General features: G+C 37.7%; 1 protein-coding gene across 2 annotated transcripts in view; it reads right to left on the reverse strand.

Moving 5' to 3' along the window:
- The window catches only part of FRS2 (fibroblast growth factor receptor substrate 2), a 51,892-nt gene that overhangs the window by 8,106 nt on the left and 25,875 nt on the right, over positions 1 to 17,911 (reverse strand). Inside the window, exons 2-6 of one of the 2 annotated variants that reach the window (XM_054631837.2) lie at positions 10,543 to 10,648; positions 8,079 to 8,170; positions 6,071 to 6,257; positions 2,850 to 3,008; positions 1,907 to 2,070 (exon numbers count right to left, since the gene is read on the reverse strand). In XM_054631837.2, coding sequence (XP_054487812.1) covers positions 1,907 to 2,070; positions 2,850 to 3,008; positions 6,071 to 6,257; positions 8,079 to 8,144 — 576 coding nt within the window. In that variant the 5' untranslated portion in view covers positions 8,145 to 8,170; positions 10,543 to 10,648. Of the gene's footprint in view, positions 1 to 1,906; positions 2,071 to 2,849; positions 3,009 to 3,681; positions 3,714 to 6,070; positions 6,258 to 8,078; positions 8,171 to 10,542; positions 10,649 to 17,911 lie in introns of those variants that run through there. The other variant, XM_077178836.1, reaches the window with a different exon arrangement.

Below are 17,911 nucleotides of genomic sequence, written 5' to 3' on the forward strand. Positions count from 1 at the left end.
TTACTTTAGCTAAGTTTACATTCATAACTTCCACACTGCAAGGAAATCTACTGTCCATACCAGGAAAAAAAAAGAAAAAACAAACAAAAAGAAAACCACAGAGAGACCTAAGAAAACCCTCGGTCTCCTGCCTTGTGTACTACTCCAGGAACAAAAAGAGAGGTTGGGTCTACAGGAAGAACTATCCATTCTTTCTTCAAGAGCCAACAGCCTCCTAAGAACAGGAACTCGTAGAAAAATATACAATTCCATATGAAGTGTGGCACTCAAAATTAAAAAGGAGGAGTTGGCACCATATGTCACTAAGAAAGGCAGAGATACCCTCCTAGGTTATATCCCTCCAATTTCCACAGTGGATCAATACAAGGCTGAATGGGAAAGACTGGATTCCCTCTCTAAATTTTAATTCTATGTCTGGATATCCAAACAGCAAAAGTAGTACTTTACAGCAGCAGTCATGTAGCTTGCCAACCTCTCTGTCAAGCTCTGCCAGCTGAAGTGTCATTTACCAGATCACCTGACTCCTCCACTGATTTTTTAAACTCACTTACTATTCAGTAACTCCAACGATAATACCTGAGCTCTTCTGTGAGGGCTCCTAACAAATCCTTTCCCACAAGACAGTTCACAGCCCTCTGCTCTGGTTACCTTCTCTGGTTTCCAAAACTGTTTCTTGTCACACATTAAAGTCTTCCTAAACCACATGACATTTATAAATTTGACTGTCATTTTCATCAGCAACTTGAATGATGAGAGAGAAGTTTTCAGTTGACAGTTTTCAGTCTTTCCAGACTGGCAGGGTTTCCACTGAGAGGGATCTCTAGGGCCTAGAGTACCGACCTCAGAGAAACCTTATGAAGTTCAGCAACAGCAAAAAGAAGATCCAGTGCTTGGTATGAAACAACACCAAAAGTACAGGCTAGATACCAACTGATTGAAAACAGCCTTGCAGCAAAACTTCAGGGATCCAGGTGGATGGTAAGTTGAATGTGAGTCAGCAGTCTGCTCTTGGAGCAATGAAAACCAACCATGCACTGGTTTGTGCTAGCAATAGCACAGCCAGTAAGTTATTACCATCAATTCAGCTCTCACAAGACTGAACCTGAGCTCCAGAGTACACGACAGACAGCACCATTCTGAGGCTAGTGCATTGGAGGGCCATGACTAGAGCTGGAGCACATGACATACAAGGAGAAGCTGAGGACACCATCTTAGTTCCATTTTAAGAGAATGCAGGGAACCACCTAATAGCTATTTTCAACTACCTAACAGAGAAAGCAAAAACAGAGCCAGACCTTTTTTGGAGATGTTTAGCAAAAGGTCAACACCAGATGTAACAGGCAAAAATCTGGTAACATTAGAGAAACATTAGAGAGAAATGATTTCACAACAGCAGTGGTGAAACACTGGAACACATGGCTCAGATTCTGTGGAATCCCCTTGCCTGTAGTATTCAAAACATGACCAGGACAATGGTCTGTGAAGTTTTCTCTAACTTAAAACTTTGATATAGAGACTAGAGGTCCCTTCTAATGCAAATTATTCCATGACTTCTATTTGGCAAATAGAAGACTTACATATAAAGAAGCTTTTTGACCAGGATCTCTCATTATAATGTACAATTACTCCTGTTTAAAAATAGTTACTGATTTTTTTGAAAAGAGTACATTGCAAACACATACCTTCTCTATCTTTTTATTTTATATAAAATATAAATTCCTCAGCAAGCCATTCTACAAAATATCATTTTAAAGAGGCAAGGCAAACACTTTTCTGAGGCAGTTAAAATACTGTAGGAATACTTTACACCTGATACTGAAACGCAAGTGAAAGCCAACAGAACAATCATTGGAAAAATCTGAAGTAATGTAGAAGCTCAGTTGTACAAAGGGAAAAAACCACTCACTTGCTCCTCTGCTACAAGTAAAGGATGTGTTGATTCTTCGCCGACAGAGGGGAGGCGTGCGCTGCCGACAGAAGGGTGTCTGCTGGAAGGGTGTGATGAAGCATCTCCAAAAGATGGGTACCTGGGATAGCCGTTGGGTAAACTTTGCGCATTGAATCCAGGAGCTGGTACAATTATTAAAATAGAACATATTACTGTATATGAGTAAGATACTTTATATCTTAAGTTTAATGTTCAAAAGAGACAGTAAAATATGTAAAACAATATTAAGTATTCACAAAGCTCAATTTTGCTTGGAGGAAGGAAATGGAAAACAGAACAGCATCCCAGTATTTACCAGAACACATTTATGAAGCAGCCACTGAAAACTAGGTGTATTACACACCCAGTAAACTCCCTCCAACTTCTCTTTCCCCCATTAACATCTCCCCCTGACAAACAGAGACTCCTTTATCTAAGCTTCCATTTCTCTGAAATCATCAATAAACTGGAATTCCTAGTTTCAAATATCAAGCCATCTGCCTGAGATTTCAAAAATACCAGAAAATTTTAGATAAATACTTCACTCATCCTACTCAGAGCAAAAGAAAGATTCCAAACCAACTGCGCATGTGATTTAAACAGTATTTTTTCCCCCTATTTAAAAATTTGAAATCTTGCCCAGCATTAACATTTCTCTGAAATGCTACAGGTAAAGCATGTTGACATATCATAAAGCAATTCAATAGGTGTATTCATAAGTGTTCTTATGCAACAATTAAGTTCCCAAAACTTACTTCTTGAAGATAATCCTCAGCAAGTACCTCGAGAGAATGTATTACTACCTCTTAGCTTTAAATTAGCCTTCTTTTTAATTATTTAAAGATTAAATTCAAATCAAATGCTATTTTCAGCTAACTAAATTACATTCAGGTATGTCATCTGACAGTAGAACCATACTTACTGGTAGGTGTTCGAGGGGTTCTTGGTACTTCCAACTCAGTTTGATGATTATTCCTTTCTACTACTGGTTCTTCTACCACATTTATGCTGTTATTCTGCATTATCTCTTGTAACATGTTAAATAGCTCTTCTGCCCGGGCGCACTTAAAGGCAAAGATTCCTATAAATACATCCAAAAAAAAAAAAATCAAAACCCTGTAACTCAGAAACATGCCTTACAATATATATAACTTGCAAGAAATAGAACTGGAATCCACATAATGAAAACCTGTTAAAGAAGCAAAAGTGTTACAAAATTTTTATTGCACCAAAACATACAAAATTACTGTGACAACCTTTTAAGTGGTTATCTAATAGAAGAATAAGGTTCCCATGCACCAAAAGTTAAATAAGAACAGAAAACCAATTCAGTTAGGAACAAAAATAAGTTTTGAGTGCTAAATGAGGGGAAAAAAACAAGTTGGTTTTTGTTGGGTTTTTTTTTAAGCTAATAAAAAGGATACCTGTTAAATAAATATGTATTTAAAAAACATTAAATGAAACTACAGTGGTGCTACAAAGGTGTATTTCCTAAATCAGATTTCTATTAAACTACCACAAAAATAAGATACCTGCACAACAGAAAAGGATTTAAACACTGGATATAAATTCAGTTTCTTTAAGAAGACTAAAATTAAAAGCTAGTAGGACAAACTGTGTGAAACAGACAGTAACAAACTAATTGCTTTAGGCTAAAGGATAGACACAGAGCACAAAGTTAGCAGCAATACCGTGTATTTTGCGTGTGTATTGTGCCACTTTGCCTTCGAACAGCAGGGAGTGTCCCAACTTACCCTCACCAGCAAAGTCGCAGCTTTGGATTATTCTTCCATTGAAAGCATGAAGTTAAAGTTGACACGCTTGTTAAACGTGGGTGCAGGTGCTCATTTTTTAAAGTGAGTATTACAATCTTAAAACACTCTTTACTGAAAAGTACCTACCTATATAGCCACTTCTGCAAGTGCAGTTATGTGAATATGCTGGCAATTACTACCATCATATATTTATTTAGGGATGCAGTGCTGTGGCAGATCAGAACCACCAGAAATGCTTCACACGGCAGAAGTTCACACAACCCCAAATGGGCTACAAGGAACAATGCTCAGCTATTAATATGCAGCTGCTGCACTGAATAGGCTTCATGTTTGCAACACTGCAGCTACAGATCTTCTACTACTCTATGTCCCTGACCCCTAATCCAGCCATGTACAATAGACATGAATGTGTAATATTACACATAGAATGTGTAATGTTTTGTATATTTCTGAACATTCACACTGGATGTTTGAATCTTAATGGACAAACCCCAGAATTTTTTAAAACTCTAGGTTCACAAACTTTAAAAAGTTCCCAGTGTGTTTCTGAGAATTTCAGCTGCATTTAAATACATTCATATCAAATACAATGTGAACTGTCACACAACATGGTGACATACCAACTTCTCCAGGTTTTATATCCTCAATTATCTGTTAGATGTGGTCCAAAGATGTGTCTGCAAGGTTTTTAATACCTAGCACAAACTCAATGTTTCACCATCATTGCTTCTCACAGCTTAACAATAGAAATAACTTGATATTAAAGGAAAAACAGAAACAAGAATACTGACTAATGTAAGAAGTTGCTGGGCAGTATTCAGGGAATTCTCAAATGAAAAACTTCGTCACCCCATGAAGTGAAGATGAAGTTTTGCAACTGTGCCCACAAAACCCACTGTAGGTCTCAGGAACAATGTTCCATTGCAAAAGGGCAGCAGAGAATATTTTCTGCCAGATTTCTTTTTTCCCAATATTCACAGTATTTTAGTATTACATAAGGAAGGCAAGAAACAAAAGAGGGAGGAAAGGGTTGCTGCTTACATGGCCTGCCTAATCTTGTTTATAAAAAAAAAAAAAAAAAGGAAAAATTAGAAGGAAAGTGGAGAAGTCAATTAGACTTGGTGTAAGATTTTGCAGACTTGCTAATAGACTGTAGAAAACAACCTTCAAATTAGTATTTCAATTAAGTATTATTAGTATCTGTTTTCAATGTTCAGAAGAAACAGTAAATTCAACTGCAAAACACATTAAAGTTATTATCTTCAAAACAAATTTTATTACTTTAAGAATGATGAAAATTTAGTTTAGTATGGAGTATATTGCAATGTTTGAAAATATCTCCATTTCTCATTAGGAGATGAACTGAGAGTGCCTTTTAAACTCCCATTAAAAAAAAAAAAACCTTTTCTTCCTTTACCTTCGCTTGGACAATAAATATTGAATAGGTTTATATGCGATCCAATTCTTCCATCTTTCTGACTTTTTAACAGTGAAATTAAAAAACAAAACCTGTGATTTCTGAATGTCTAAAATTATTGATAAGAACACTGGTAAATGCCAAAAATCCAGAAGAACATTGGAGCTTAACTTCACAACATATGAATGTATAAGAATTCCAAGCACATACAGCTATTTCACAGTAGGAAGATGCAAAACAAGGCTGAGAGCTCAACAAAAACAGCTCAGTCCCTCAGGGACTGCTGCAGGGAAGAGAGAAACACCTGAATATTCTCAGAGGGAGCCAACCTTGGCCAAGGCAGGCATGGTTTGGCTACTGGAAAGGTAACCATCTTTTTCTGATGAAAGCCACTTGGAAAATAATTGAGCATAGCTGAAGTATACACACCTCATATAAAACCATCAAAATTTGAGAATTATGTCATTGATATTAATGAAAGTGGTATTTGCTTTAGGAAGAGGATGAAACACCAGTGCATTACTGAAGACAATAATAAGCTAGGGCCAGCCATGCTGTTCATATCAGTGCTGCAGGCTCTTAAAACCTTAAAAATAGAGAATTTGTTGAATTCTGAAGGCATTCCTTCACAGTTTCAGATTCTACTGCCTCTCCCGGAGGTCAAGGCAACCTCTGAGGCAGGAGAATTTCCCTGTCAAAACCACCTCCTAAGTTGACCAAAAGAATACTCACATAGAACCTTGAAGTTGTCCAGATCTACAAATGCCAAAAAACACATGCAACTCAAATCCTCATTTTACCAGAAGACCATTCCTCATAAGGTAATTTTTTTCCATAAACCACATTCACATACAGAACTATAGCCTTTATAACTCTTGCCAAAGGACTGGCAAATATCTTCCAACATCAAATAAACTTGCAAGAAGCTTTATATGCAAAATTTCCACGTACCTTGTCCAGTTTGACACCTTCGACCACTTTCAAAAGAGAAAAGATTTGAGTCATAGCCATAGCGACGGAGACAGAGGTAGTGCCATTTGACAGAGTCCCTTTTACGGGTGTACAAAACTAGTTCTGTATCTGTAAGTTCCATTATGCCAGAACCCAGTTCATTACCATCATCATCCACGTTAATAACCTATAAAAAAGAAATTAAAAAGCATTAGGTAATTACTCTTTCGAGAAACAACACCACTTCTAATAATCTTAATGCCTGGCTGGTAGACTCCATCTGTGCTATCGTATTAGTTACAATCCTTGAAGTGAATGTTTAAAAGAAACAAAAAAAGAACTTCACAAACTAGTTTCTGTGCTATCCTAACCCAGAATTCAGAAAATTAAAATAATACTTATTTAAAAACAATACAAAGGAGGCTGCCTAACATTCCTGTAAAATCTGATGAGAAATTTAAAGTAGAAGAGATTTGCAGGTTAAATATTTTTTTAAACTGGCTTTATGTACATATTCTAGTATTCCCATATGGATAAGGCATACCTCAGATAATGGAATCTTTCAGAGCCCCATTTCTGAAAAAAAATATTTGCTTTGTCATATAACTCTGCTTACAGTTGGGAAAAGGAATGAGAAAGGGTAAGTGGCTCCAAGAAAAAGCTTCCTTCACATACATGTATAGCCTTGCACTGTGCTGAATCAACCAACAGTTTTAGACATTTTGTTGCCTTTTTAAAGTCAACAAATAATTCAAATACCTTATAGTTATCTTGTGTGAAAAAACGTATATAAAGCTAAACTCTTGCTCTTTCTGCTTTTAGGCCAGTTTTGAAGTCATCTGCATCCTTTATAGAATTTGGACAATATATATTTCCCCTCTATTTTACCTCACAATGCTGCTTGTAGTAGGATTCTTTCTTAATCAATAAAAAAGCTACTGAAAAAAATCCCTACGGAATTAATGTGATTCCTTAAAAAATACATTTTCAACTTGAAATCTAGTTAATTGAAAAGAATTAGGAATCATTTCATCTGCCTGTGAGGCTTATGCCCATTTTCCTCATTTTGCAGATTACATTCCTTCATCTCTCCCTCCCCTACCCCTCCGCTAAACAAACAATAGAGAAATTCTACAAGGAGAAAAATAGGAACTAGTTACACAAAGTGATGCATAAAGAGGAAGAAAACAGAAATCTATTTTATCCTTCAGCTTTCTTAACTGATAATATTAAACATTTCCAGAAATTCCCATGGCTTTAAAGCTCATTTCATGGTTGCCCTAAGGCAACACATGAATCAGTTTTCACTATGGAAGCATTACATTCCTTTGTCAACTCACAGAGACAGTTTGGAGCACAGAAGCAAATCTGACTTCTGTGACCTACGCAAAGGTATGTTGACTTACAGTCACTGACTTCAGCTGCTTCATGCTCAACATGTCAAGCACATGAACGAGTGTTCACAGGCTTATAAATTCCAGAGATTTTTTAGACAAAAGGGCACTTAGAAATAACATTTCTCCACATAAAGGACAAAAGTTTTCAAAATGTATAATCAGTAGCAACCTTCAAGTCAAATCAGCAGTCCTAAAATTTTCTATTGATGATCCCACATTCAGGTTCATGATGTTCAAAGGTTCATAATTCAAAAGCTACTGATTCCCTTATGCTAAGGACTCCTTTCCTAATGTAACCTTCCATAGGCAACACTCCTTACTTGGGCTCTACCAACTGAAATGGAGATGGATGAAAATCACAAGCCTCTTCTCCTTCCTGAAGATCCAAACTGTCCTAGCAAGGCTACCCTGTCTAGGGAATTCCTGTCACTGCTGAGAAGAGAGGGTTTCTCAAAGGCACAAGAGAAACCTGTAGCCACAAGCACCTGCAACTGCAGTGTTTCAGCTGTTCAGAAATTTGCACTCTGTTTTCATTACTTTTTTTTTAATCACAGATGTGGTCTGTAAGAAAACAACAAAATAGTTCACAGCACATCACACCGGCTGCATACCTTAAACTTGTTTCGGTGGTTATCTGGGACAGTTTCTTTATCTGGACAGCTACAACAGCTACCCATGACTTCTTCAGAAGACCATCTGATCTCTAAAGGAGAAAAAAAAACCCAACCAACAAAATGATCATTTAGTTGAAGTAAAAATGAAATAACATCAACAAACAAGCCAATGCAAATTACTCTGACATACAATTCTTCATGATGAATCTTCCAGTTGCATTTAATAAAAAAGTCAATGTAGATACTACAGATATGATGGTTAATTTGGATTTGACAGTAAGGAGTGGCAACACGGAGCCGGCAAAGTCCTACCAATAACTCACCTTGAGGTTACTACCAAACAGACTCATTTGATTTGTCACCTTAATTCCCACGGTAGCAGCTTGGGGGAAAACAAAACCCAACCACTTACTGTGTAAGATTTGAATTTCCTAAACCAGGCTTTTACACAAGGCAGCTACCTAGATTCCAGTTCCACCTAAATGAGCATTCCCTGGCTCAGGAGCACAGCACTAGAGACACACCTAGAAGCCCTGGGCTGTAGCAGGTTACCAGGCACCGGCAACACAAAGAGCCCATATGGCTGCCCTGGCTTTGGCAGCTCCGGGTTCCAGGCCTGCAGGCAGCCCTCTGCTGGCAGCCATGCAGTAAGGCTCTGTGCTTCCAATTTAGAATATTTCCCATATGGCAGTGTATATCAAACTATGTAATCAAAGACAAGGGAAGGAAAAAACCCCACATCCAACACAAATATTTTAAAACTTGGGGTTTCCTTATTTCTGTAAAGTTCTATTTGGATTAAATTGTGTTACACATTCGTTTTAAAACAGTAAAAGGTGGTAACACTGAACAGCATGGCTAAAGTAATGAAACAAAAAAAAACACCTTGGTATTTTTGGTATTTTCATTTAAAGACTTCTGTGTGTATGGCAAAACTTTCACAAAACAGTTTAATAAAATGTTCACAGAACAAAGTTTCGCAACTTGCTGTTTCATCCTCTACCACCATGAAATTGGGTTAAGTCTCACATTTCTTAAATACAAGAAAGTCTGACAAAAGAAAACTTAACCCATTCACATAATTTTTATATTGGATAAGAACTAAAATTTCCACTACACAAATGAAAAATCCTGGAAGAGAGCTATTAAGTCAACACCAGAAATCAAGAAGAATGAAGACAGTATGGACTGATAAGTTTTCCTGACTAGAGGGAAAAAAATCCAATGTTATCATCTTAAGAAAATCATTACTTGGTTTCTAGACAGGCATTTGTATTAGCATGCAGCAGTAGTGTTCATGTAGCTCTTAACTCTGCTAAGGGATAAGATGCAAAGAATACAATGAGGAGCAGTTAACTTTTCCACTTTTTTTCATCAGAAAAGCTACTCAAAAGAGATCTCCTACTCCTACTCTAGAGACTGTATAAATCAGCCACCAAGAATCCCCTGCAGAGGTAACAACACTGCTCCAATTAATCCAGTGATAAAGAGGCAAAGTACCAGACACCTATTCAAAATCATGATTCTTTAATGTCATTTCTGTCCATAACATGAAAACATGCATTATATTGACAAAGATTTTTTCCCCAACTCAAAATAAAACTGGGCATTGCTTGTTTGCTTCTACTGCTGCAGAGAGAAGCTATGCTACACACAAACTTTTTTTTTTCTTTTTCCATTGTGAAGTTTTGAAATTTTTATAGTGGTAGTAGTAGCAGTAGTAGTAGTTGTTCTTTCTCTTCTGTTGAGAAAGGGAGATACAGGTAGTAACACCTGATCCTGGTTTCCTACCCTGGCACCCCTCAGAGCCTCACTACAGTAATGTTCAGATGTTCCTGTCAGCCTACTGCCACGGTGCTGTTTACCCTGGGAATCCCCTGCTATGAAGAGCAACAGGTGACAATAGCCTCAGGGCAGATTAACAGGGAATACTCTGGTCCATACAATGTAGTTATATATGCCTCAAGCAGCCTTAATAAATATGCATGCACTTAATAAAGCCTAGACTGAGACCTCCTCAAATGTTTTTTGTAGTGAAAACAGAACTACATAGCTGCATGCTGTTAGTATCAGACTTTCTATGCATTCAGCATGAAAAAACTGACCAAGTCTGTTGAATACAGGTGCCTGCTTCTTTAAAAAAACTTTAAAAAAAAACAACCCAGAACTTAAAATGCAACGCACTTTGGAGAAAAAAAAATCACTAGAGTTGCAAGAAGAAAGCTGTAGTATATTGTGTATATCAAGATTTTTGAAGCACAGCCTCTGTACCTCAGGAACAACAAAGAAAGGGTATGTAATCAATAATCATACAAGCTTGTTATTTTGTCTCAAGTATGCTCTAATATTAACATTTCAGAAAACCAAGAACTGAAATGCTGCTTCAAAGGAGAGATGTGAACAAAGGCTATGAGGAAGAAATTAAACAGCTAGGGAACTGGCAGAATTAAAAATCACTCACCTAGATTTGGCCATTAATATTCCCAGCCTCTGCTGCAGCATCAGGGCTTCTGTCATACTCAAAGTGTCATGCTGTCTTGTCACAGAACTAATCATTGGACCTAGAACTGGAAGGGTAAATAAAAATAACATTTTTTCCCTTGTTTTTAAGATGACAGTTAGTAAACTAAGAAAAATACATGCTTTTGTTTATAATTATTTTGTAAGTATTATGTCAAGCAAGGTCTTCACGATGTTTTAGATAAGACTGAGCTCTGAGTTGCCCTGACATTTCAATGCTATGGAAGAAAAAAATCTGGCACTCCTTTCTGCAATGCAGCCTGTCACACTGGGGACTCCATTCATTCTCCACTCACTGCATAGCCAGTTCAGTGTGGAAATGACAGATGTGAAGCTCCCGTTATCCTCAGTGCATATCAACCCAACCCAACGCAAAGCACAGCAGACAAACAGAAGAACAAGTACAACTCACTCTATTTAACTCCCTCTTGCTTATCCTACTGAACATACACAAATGTTGACTTGTATGGCTAACACATCACCCTTTCTCTGCTTCCCTCATGATTCTTGCTCCATGACATTAACCATAAATTGCTTGCTTTTACTTCCCCACCCCCTGGATTATTCTCACACTAGCTATCCACTCACACCTAAGACTTAAAGCTAACTGCTGCTTCCATCATGCTAACAGCTGGCAGTCTCTGTTCTCAGTTTGTAAAATTGCCAAACGAGCACTTGATGTTTCCTTTGATGCTGCTTATTAAACTCAATAAAAGGGCTAATTTCTCAGAATAATACTTTATTATTATGTCTATGCAAAGTTCTTTGAGACCACTGCAGCTTTGCTTATACATTTTTTACTGCAATTCTTTGTATTCATCAGCTGTCCCCAGTCTTGCCCCTGGATTAAAATCATCTTGGCAAACCAAAGCTCTCTGCGTTTTTGCATAACATCACATGTAATGTAGTCCTAATTTCATCCCAGGTCCTAGGCATGATTACATCAGTTGCAGAACCCTCTTACTTGTGAAGGGATTGTGCAAGAGATTACCAGAAATTCAACACTGGCAAATGCAAAAATAACACTCCTTGCAAAGGAGCTCTATCTGTTAGGAAAGATCAGTCACATAGTCATGCAGTCGAATGGAAACTCTAGCTGGACAGGTATCATAAAGCAAATGAAACATAACTGTTTGGAAAGACTTAAAAGTGCCAAACCAAAAATACAATTCTACTGTATGAATCCATAGCATACCCACAGATGTAGTAATGTGTGCCATCAGGGCTCCCCCGTCAAAAAAGACAGAGTAAAAGCAGAAATATGCTACTTAGACAACTCTGCCTGAAAAAAGGAGCACACAGAGCATGAGTACAGACTTATAGGTGCAAAGAGAAGATAAATAAAGCACAACTATTTTCCACATGCAACCATTAGGGAACAGCAGTTGACATTATTAAGGGGGGGTTCAAACAGATAAAAGTTCGTTCTTGCACATGATCTGTAGCTAAGCTTTGTGATCTGCAATGTCTTGTGGAAATGAGTTCCAAAATGTTAAAGATTCAGAATGTAAATTGGACAGATGCAAGCTCCACGAAGAACTTTTAAACTCAAGGATGTCATATCTTGCTCAAAAAGTCTCTAAGGTGCAGATGCTTAGAAGGGTCTTAAGGAATGATCATAAAATGTTCCTTCTTACTACTCTCTTCCCTATATATTTACTATTGGCTCTCAGAATTTACTATTTACTGTCAGAAACAGGATACTGGACAAACTGATACTTCAAGTGTGACCCAATAAGGCCATTCTGATTAACATATATGGATGATCAACTCAAATTTGTGAGTGCTCTGCAATAAGACATTAAAAAAAGGAAATAATTAACAACTTATACTTAACTTGAAACTAAACCCTAGATTTCACAAAGGTACCAAAAGGTAAACTGATTGAACTGCTTGACAGAGATGTATTTTTGCATACAGTTGTGTACCTATCCCTCTGCAAGGTCAAGTTTTGGTTATGGGATGACCCTACCCAATCAAGCTGGTCTTATTAAACTGTGGTTTCGGTCAGGTTAGATTTCTGCTGGCTTAGCATACCAAACCAGCTAGCAGAGAGTATAGCAAGTGCCAGAGCCAGCTGGGGACAGAATCACAGCCTTAGTCACATCCACCCAGTTTTCAGAAAAATTAGCCACTTTACTAATGACTGGGATTGAAGTTTACCAAATCCCCTACTAAAATTTTCAGAAGAAGCAAATGGAAAGAGGGGGCAGAAAACGTGACCCACCCACTCTGGTGAAATCTTAGGAGGTAGTCATTAGAAAAATAATTCAAATTAAAATGTTCATTGGCAAGCTATCCTAATGCAGGTATGTTTGCACTGGTCTTTACCTTGGTATTTTTCTAGCACAGTTTTAAACCTTTTACATGGTTTGGCTACCTAAAGCAGAGTAGCCTATTTCAGTTACCTAAGAATGATTCCTAAACAATCTAAACAGAGTTTTATAATGGATTAAAGAAAGCACACAAACTTGCAGCACCTAACTTCTTTTAAATGTAAAGCAATAACAAAATTCTCCAAACAGTTGCTTCCAATCACAAGTTGGCTGTTTATTCAGTTCGGGACTTTTTCAAATTTTCCCAGATTGCAAAATATTTACCCAAACTTAAATATACAAGAAGTAGACATTTCCACAGTCACAACCCCAAGTTATGTCTACAATGTCAAATTTAGTAGCTGTAATTTCCCACTCACAAAGCATGAGTGATGGTTGGGTGCAGTCCTGCAAGGAGGGGGAAAGGGATGGAGGGTATCTCCTGCTTGTCCCTAACACATTCATTACAGCATTGCAAGGTAAAAATCCCAGGCAAGAGAAACCAGGACCAACACTCATCTAAACCTTGTTAATGAGAGTGAAAGGAAGGAACTGCTGTAACTTCACTAAGATTTATTTCTTGGCCTTGTGAAGTAAAACGTGGCTCTTTCCCTCACAGATTAAGCAAGGCCAACAAGTTATGCTAATCTCTCAGAAGTTGAGGAAGACAAGGCATCAGTGTAAACAAGAGTAGATACTTTAAAAAGAACAACACAGTCAAAAGCTTGCAGATATTCTGACATTTGCAATTGTGCAGCCTCTCCAGGCTGGCAATGATGAGAACAAGGCATGTATTTCCCTCGCACAAGAAAGGCCACACAGACATGCTGCTATCCTACTCCTCATTTGCTCAAAGTCACCCCATTCAAGTCAGCTCAAGGTTGCAAAGCTGATCTGAAAGCTGGTTTTAACTTAGTTCTGAGTGCTCTGGTTGCAGAATCGAACATTAACTTCAGGAGGTATTTTCTGTACACATAAATTCCTCTCACAAACGTCCTAAAAATCAGGCAGAGAAAGAACCCCAAACCATAGCACACCTCAGAAGAGGCAGGGAGAAGCAAGGGTGCCTTGTCTATTAACCCATTTTTTGTACAGTCTTTTCAAATGAAAAAGTGGCCTTCTAAAGCACTAGATTGCGACAGTGCTAGGCCCTCTGCTATGTCTTTCCATTTAGTCATATGTCATATGTCGTTCCATTTAGAGTCCAAATGTTGGCTGTCTAAACTACATCTAAACTAGACACTAGGAGTAAATATCACATATAATGTGCTAGACAATTGAACACACTGAAAGAGGCAAAGCTAACTTGGATAACTTCCTCCCAAAGTTCAAAATTCCTGGCCCTCAAGAATTTGGATGTTGACATTTCTAGAGGGATTCAGAAAAGTATCCCAAATTTAGTATTACAGCAAGCATCAGTACACCTGCCCATCCTGCAATCTCACATTCAAATACTTGAAGAAATCACAGCCAAATCCCTACAGATACATTCTAACTCATCTTCTCATCTCAGTTTCTGAGCACTTGTTGATGTCAATGGTTTTTCTACAGCAGGTGATAATTTCACTTGGAAAGTGTTGCCTCAGAGATTAAATTGAAACTGAGAGTATAAATCTGAACATTTCAGGTTATTCATAGAAAATTTCTAAGTAACTCATTACATGCTCTCCTCATGAACCAGAGTAGTCACTACAGCAAAGCTCCTTTCAGCCTTCCACACAAAAGAAACTTGCCATGAAAGTGTTAGACAGCAGACAAATAAGATAAACCAATTTCACATATAAGAAAAATGTTATTCAGCCAGACAATTACTGCTTTATTGGCATGCTATTCATTTCAGGATATAGGTGAAGGATGCTGAATGGTACTGCAGTCAGTCTTATGAATTTTGCTGGTAGCTGAAAACTGCCAATTTTCACAACTGGCAACCAATTAAATGGATAACCTCTGTATCAAATGTGATATATCCTAGGTCTTTGGAGTTGTGATGTAATCCATGCTGGCAAATTCTACATGATTTAAGAAACCTGGTATCCTACTCAGACTTAAAATAACCTATACTTTGACCTTCTGTTTATTTTGGCTAGCACATCTTTACTGCCATGAAGCCAAGTTTTTCAATTGGAAAACAAAATGTTTCTGGTACACGGGACTCCCACGTACCAGACCTCACATGTACATAAGAGATGAAGCACTAAAATAAAGCTAGTAATTATTGAGTGTGGCCTTAAAATCCAAGAGCTTTATTTCCCCAATGGTCAAAAAAAGAACTTCTTTGCTTTATAATTACCAAAAAGAAAAAAAGTAACATCTGTACATCAGCAAAGACTGACTTGAATGTTTGGAGTCACAACAGACACAAGAGGTGCCAAAGCTGGAACGTTGGCCCATGGAAACACAGGGGTTTAATGGCATATGAGTGTTCAGAAGAGCAGGGAGAAACCCCATGAGAAATACAGCAAAAGAAGCACAAAATGTTCTCCTTGCCTGCCCACGCCTGCCACCATCATTCAAATCAACTCATCTTCTTGCAGGTGTTCTGGAAGGCTCTTGCCTTGCACAGTCTGACAAACAGCAATGTAACAACAATTCACACCCAAGAAGCAAATGCGTTTTGGGGACAAGGAGGTTTAATAGTTAATAGTTTAACAGCAAACTGAACCAGGGTCAGACATAGTCCTTGCCCTTCATCCACCTGGCAACAATTACTAAGAAAATTAATATTGAAGGTGCCTCAGTACCTTAGAAGGATGAAAAAAGCAGTACTAACAAACCATAGCAGAGTTAAAAACTACAATGAAGGAGATCCAAGAAGAAACTAAACATGCTGAGAAATAGTTTGGTGCCACTGGCTGCAATTAGGGAAAACAAAGTACTAAGGGTTGAGGTGAAGCTGCAAAATCTAGTTTATAACTTTGCTTATGCTAACAGGTGGAGTTTTCACTCAATATTTTTATTAAATGAGCATGTTGTCAGACTTATGATTAAAACACAGCAATAAATGTATACCCCTTTTCTCTCTTTAGCCCTTTCCAAAGGAAAAAAACAAAAACAAAACAACAAAACTGACATAACCCAAGCTAAACTGTAAAAGCTTTCTGGCTCCAATGAAAACAAAATTATTGCAACCACACAGCAGCTTGAGCAGACCAGCTTGCCATTTCAGTGCAGTGCCCTCAGAGCCTCTTTGAACACGCCCTGAGGAGGCTGATGCAGGATCACACCAGAACTCGCCCTCTCAGCAGCATTCCTTTGCCGGCACCTTCAGCTGCTGCCAACTGCCTGCTCCTCAAACTCACAGGAGACTTTTTTTTCCTTACTCCTGCTTTTTAACACTCAGATCACCTCACAACTTGACCTATTTTGCTGTATATGTTTCCACATATTTGGATTCAAAATGAACAACTTTTTATTTCATATTTATTAGAGCCATATAAAAATAGCTAATATCATTTAATAAAACTAAAATTGAATAAAATGAAACACTGGAGCCTTGTTGTTTGTTTAAATACAGAACTAGCAACTGATCTTGAAAAGTCATTATGCAAAAATTTGAAACGGTATGCTACTATTAAATTAATTCTTTACAGTTCTCTTTAAAAGTGATCATTTCAGCAAAATGCTCAAATTTAGGTGAGATGGTTAAACATTTGCAGGAACACTGTTCAACAGTAATTCCTTAAAAAAACCACATGCTCATTCTGACAGAAAAGCTTTTATATTCACCACAATTACCACAGAAGTGAAGATTAAAGACCAGGTCAAGTAGCTGAGCTAAGATGAGCAGAGAGAACTGCAGCAGGCAGCAATGTTGTGCCAACTCGAAATACTTCATGGCGTTTAAGACCAATTTACACAACACCAATCCTACACCTCTCCACTTTGCTCTAGCATGACATTCTAAGAACTGCATTCCCTTATCCTGAGATGTGGTACCCCCATACTTAGGCCTGTCCCAATGCAATATAAAGGGTAATCACACATTTCATTCAGGTACTAGGTTGGTACAACTGCTCTATTCAACAAGTGCACACAGACACACATACACATACAGCCTTAAAAAGGAGTTTCAAACTTTCACCTCAGTGCATTTTGAAAACTCTAGGTTTCTAGTGAACATGAACAACCTCAGTGCATTTTGAAAACTCTAGGTCTTTAATGAACATGAATCTTGAACAGGAGCACAAACGCTGTTTGCTTCACCATCCCCATTTGTCCCTCTGAGGATGTGGGACATCGTTGCTTGTTCTACTCTTTAATCACTCTCCAAAAAATTATCCTCTTACGCTACACTTCCAGAGAAACAAGGCTTATGTTTTACTTGGTATCATTTTTAAAACAACTTACACACATGCAAATATTTTCCAATTTCTTAGTAAAACAATTTCTCCAGATCCACACCACCATACTGTTTCCTGTGAATGTCTGCCAGATTAACTGCATCCTTTTAAAAGAAACAGGAGAACATCAAACTCCAAACCATGACATTAGGTTAAACAGGCAAGCATTATAAATTGTTTTATTCTTGGAAAATCTGAATCTCTTTTAAAACATCCTCTAAGAAATAGCATATACTGAAAGCATCATTTTTACACAACAATAAACCAGCAGAAATGGGACTGAAGTTTTAAGAGCTGTGCTATGGAAATGCTTTTTGGATACAGGATCAAGGAGTAAGGCAAGGAGATGGGAAAATATAGTGGAAGGCTACAATAATTAAGTAATGGGGCCAAGGAAGAGAGAGAATCTAGCTTAATTCTTGAAAAGGAAGCCTGACTTGAAATTGTTTAAATATTGAGTCAGTTCTCCAATATTTAACCACAAATGCCGTGTACAACTTGAGGCCTGCTACTCTTGCCAAGTTTTCAAAAGCCAGTAAAGTGCCAAATCTTGTCATTAAGTAAATGGCATTGAGTTTATATTTTGCAATATTTTAATCCTTGAAAAATTGTTTGTTCAAACATTTCAGTAAGGGTTAAGTTCTGCTTTCATGTT

The sequence above is a fragment of the Agelaius phoeniceus genome, chromosome 5, assembly GCF_051311805.1.
Source record: "Agelaius phoeniceus isolate bAgePho1 chromosome 5, bAgePho1.hap1, whole genome shotgun sequence".
Taxonomy (NCBI): domain Eukaryota; kingdom Metazoa; phylum Chordata; class Aves; order Passeriformes; family Icteridae; genus Agelaius; species Agelaius phoeniceus.